The sequence below is a fragment of the Apaloderma vittatum genome, unplaced genomic scaffold (genome assembly GCF_000703405.1).
Source record: "Apaloderma vittatum isolate BGI_N311 unplaced genomic scaffold, ASM70340v1 scaffold9672, whole genome shotgun sequence".
NCBI lineage: Eukaryota > Metazoa > Chordata > Aves > Trogoniformes > Trogonidae > Apaloderma > Apaloderma vittatum.
The window spans coordinates 2914-7135 of NW_009705236.1; the positions used below are offsets into that span (position 1 = coordinate 2914).

Genomic DNA, 4222 nt, shown 5'->3' on the forward strand with positions numbered 1-4222 from the left:
GGTGCGGGCGCCCGCGCGAGCGGGCAGCGGGGACAGCCTGCAGGACCCCAACGACAGGCTGGACAGCATCTCTGTCGGTAGCTACCTGGACACGTTGGCAGATGACATGGATGAGTATTCCCAAAACGCCGCCGAAACCACCGCTGCATCTGCGCCAGGCAGAGCCCTGGTCAGAGCAGAGCAGGATTGGGTCAGGATCGACCCTGAGAGGGGTCTTGCAAAGCAAGAGAAGGGCAAAGCGGAGCACGAGTGGCCCCACGTGGACCTCTCCCCACCCAGGCTGCCCCAGGATCATCACTTTGCAAAGGAGCCCCAGGTGGCCAATGGGTATTTGGGCCAGCAGCCCTCCTCTCTGGAAGCAGGCAGAGACACCAAATTGCCATCGGGAGCTGGGGAGAGGAAGGGCAACCCAGGTGGGAAGGCTCGAAAAGCTGAGGCTGACTCTGAGAACTGCAAACTCAACAGCAAATTGCATCTGGAGTATGATGCCCATTGGCGCTGGCTCCAGTCTCAGGATGATGTGACGTTCTTGTAGCCTGTGGCTTCGCCTTCCCAGTCCAGCTCTCCCAACTGCCCGCTCTGCTTCACTTGTCTTCGCTTGTGGAAGTTGGGATGGCTGGAGAAGGGGGGCAGGCTGGCTTGGTGGTGTTGTACTGTTCCTCTGACCCCCCCTTGTCAGTATTTGGTGATGCAGCCCTAAGGGATGGGGTGCCTGCCCTGTGGCAAATTTCTGGGAGAAGCAGGAAGAAGTGGGTCCCTGTAAATTTAGTCCTTTGCGCCAGGGTGGTGGTTGCAGGTGGCTGATCACTCCTTTGTTGTTGGTGGTGGGGAAGGGTAGGTGAGCAAACCTGGGACAGTGAGACTCCTGGGACCTCTCCCCTCTAATCCTCAGCCTCCTGTCTGCAAAAACTGGGGACCCTTCCCGAAAATGGGCTACCCAGAGAGGACTGGAGGTGCTCCCACGCATCCACAGCTTGGTGACACCAGCATACTCCATGCGAGCTGTGGGACAGACCATCAAGCAGGGGCATCCCTGTTAGATGTGCTGATTTCCATTGTCTTCAAGGCCAGTGTCCATCCAGCGTAGAGTTGACCTGAAGCACCTGGTGTTTGGCTGCAGCACCTGGTGTTTGGCTGCACCACATGGTGGATGCTAAAACCTCCTTCCCTGCGAGTGAAGCCCTGTCTGGTTTTTACGCCTCTGTGAAGCTGATCTGAAGTGTGATCAGAGTGGTCACTGTAGCTGCTCTGGTTGGGCAGGGAAGCCTTTGACTGTGTCCTGTGGAGGAAGGATGATGGTGCAGACTTCCCTTCCTGATGTGATTACAAGAGAAGGGAAAAGCACTGGGTGGGAGATTGAGATCCAGTACTCCCAGTTTGTTTCTGGACTGTCTTCTACCTTGGGACCCGGTCCCGCAGAAGCCCCAGAACGTGGCAGTATATGGGCAGCCTGTCAGAGCCTGTGGGTCTCAGACTCAGAGAGGCTTATGCTTTCCCCTGCTGCAGTGTGAGGGAGGTGACGGCTTGGATTCTCCGTCTGTGTGATGAATGGCACCAGGTCTCTGCCACCTACCAGCAACATGAGTCTTCTTTGCCAGGGTGGATTTGCAGCAACCCTGCCCTGGAGATGTCGTCTCTGTCCTTTTAGCCTTGGCTTCTGTCTGTGCCTTTTACTGTCCACCCACCATGCTTCCCAGCACACCCCTTGCTGGCCTGTAGAGCATGGCTTGCAGCTGGAGCAGCGTGAGATCTTGAGAGCTTGGGCAGGACCTGGTGCCTTCACTAAATGATGAAGGGAAGTACCTGAGCATCCTGCAGCCTCCTGCTGCAAGGAGAGGGGCTCTTCCACACAGGTGGATAAGCCTGGAAGATCCTAGCTTCAACCTGTGGATGTGTCTGTCTCCATCTGAGTGCTGTGACAGCTTTGCTCTTGCCATGGTGCTGTTGTTCCCCTGCCTGCATTGATCGAAGCCTGGCTCCTTCCTTGCTGGGGTGGTGGGAGTGGGGACATTGCCTAATGTCAGTGGGAAACTAACAGAGAGAAGACCTGGCTGTGACACTTTCTAGATGTGACACGAGCTGGCCATGCTTAGGAAGGTGGACAGGTGTGCAACAGGTTCAGCTTTGCGTCTCTGAAGCAGCACCTTCAGTGGAAACTGCCCTCCATGCTGAGACCCCTGAGCACCTTCCCTTCCCCTGCAGATCCTCAGGGCTTCCCTGGATGCACATGGAGAGCAGGACAACGTCCAAAATTCCCAGAGATGGCACCTGCTGAGGACTTAGGGGAATCCCAGCAAACTGCTCAGGGTTGCCCTATGTGAGCATCCCATCTGCCTGGCCTGGAGCAGCCACGCTTGGCTTGCTATTACCTGCGAGCAGCCCGTGGCTCCCTGTGTAGCTCTGCCACTGCCACCAAGCCACCGTGTCCCCCAAAGCTGGCAGCTGTCCCCTGCTTTTCTTCTAGCCCTGCATGCAATAAATCAGCTTGAAGGTCCCTGGGGGAGACAGGGTAAGTCTTTCAGAGCTGTTCAAATAATTCTCAAAAAAAAAAAAATAGCTGGCTTAATAAATGGTATCGTTTCTCCCAGGCTACACTGTTGGTACTTTGCAGGCTTATGGGGGGTTTCTAGGGGAAGGAGGATTGGGGCTAAAATATCTTGGAGCTGCTGGCAGTTCTGCAGGCAGGTCAGGTTTAGCCCCAGTCCTGAAACAGGCACAGTCCATGTGTCTGGGGATGTGTCCTGTCTCACATCATGGTGGTGACACATAAAAGTCATGCTTGCTGAAACAGCTGGGTGCTGGAGCCTGCATCTGCTGGGATCGAGGGTGCTGGTGAGGCTGGATCTCTGGGAGATGGGGCCTATTGAGCTCAGCTGAACTATGTCTCCGGCTACAAACAGCAGCTTCACCCTTCCCACCCCAAATTTCCAAGGAAGATCTTTCTAGTTGTCTGCCAGCCCCATTAGCTGTACTTGGGTCTCTGTTTGCTTCCCTTGTTCTGCAGCTGCAGCCTTGGCTCCTGTGGCCTCCTGCACCCGGGATGTGCGGGGAGGGTCTGGGTGTAGAACAGACTCCAGCCCAACCATGGGCGGGAAGCAGCCAAAGCTCTGATTTTAGGCTGTTGGGGTTTGCTTCTGGGTGGGTCCCTTTAAAACCATTGGAGCCGGTGCTCGTGCAAACATCAGCTTTTCCAAAGCAAACGCAAGCAGCTTATCCAGCCCTGCCATCCCGGCCTCAGCCTCCGTTCCGGCTCCTGGCTTTGAAACTGTGAGTTTTTGCAGATGGAGACTTGGATGCTGGAGCCAGCAAGTTTTCCCTATTTTTTTCTGCTAGGCTGCAGTCAAAAATAAAATAAAGAAAAACTTGAGGAACAAAATACCCAGCCCATTCCCCTTCCAAAGCTAGGCCTTGGTGGTTGGAGAGCTCTGTATTGCTGCAGATGAGCCTTTGCTAGGGCACCCCCTGGATGTGGACTCTTCAGCCTAGTTTACAGGAGCCTGACTTGTCCATAGCCCCAGAATGTGTGTATGCCCCAAATCCCAGCCCTTGGAGCTGGAGGGGTGGATGAGACCTCGCAGTTTTTCTTCCATTCCCTGCCCTGTCTCTGGGTTGCCTGGATGAGGGGTCACCCACCTCCAGACTTTGCAGAGCCAACGTGTCCTCAGCCCGTGCGGAGGAAACACCCTGGGGACCTCTGTCTGAAAGGTGGGTGCAGCACTGGGGTGCAGAGCACCCATGGGTGGGGAACAGCCCACACCGTGGATCTGCTGCCTCTCTCCTCGCTGCTGCCCAGCAAGGAGTGATCTGTCTGGCCCTGCCTGGTGCTGCCCTTGGGCTGCTCTTGGACTGTTCAGTGCTGGTATCAGGTAAGAAAACAAGCAGATAAAGCAGGCAGGATCCCAACTGGTGCCAGAAAACACCCATCTCAGTTAGAATAAAACCACCAGGAAGACATATTTTTTTTAAAGATATACACAGAGATTAGACTGTCTTAACGAGGCGGTAAAACACTTTAATAGCTCCCCTTGCTAGTTATTAAAAAGTCCCCTGGGTTTTTCCCTCCCTGCGTGCAGCTCAGCTCCAAAAGGGTCTGTCTCCTGAGTGCTGCAGCCATTTAAGCAATTTATGTTAGTTCCTGTGTGGAGGCAGTGTGAAAATAACCTTTTCCCAGTTTGGGGTGGGGGAAGAGGTTAGTCCCCATGACTGGAGGGAAGTGGCATGC

General features: G+C 54.8%; 1 protein-coding gene across 1 annotated transcript in view; it reads left to right on the plus strand.

Annotated features, from left to right (window-relative positions):
- The window catches only part of LURAP1 (leucine rich adaptor protein 1), a gene marked incomplete at its 5' end in the record, with an annotated part of 684 nt that extends 149 nt beyond the window's left edge, over nt 1-535 (plus strand). The window contains one exon of the mRNA XM_009865314.1: nt 2-535. Within this exon, the coding sequence (XP_009863616.1) occupies nt 2-535 (534 nt within the window). The remainder of the gene's footprint in view (nt 1) is intronic.
- Nucleotides 536-4222: the final 3687 nt, after the last annotated feature.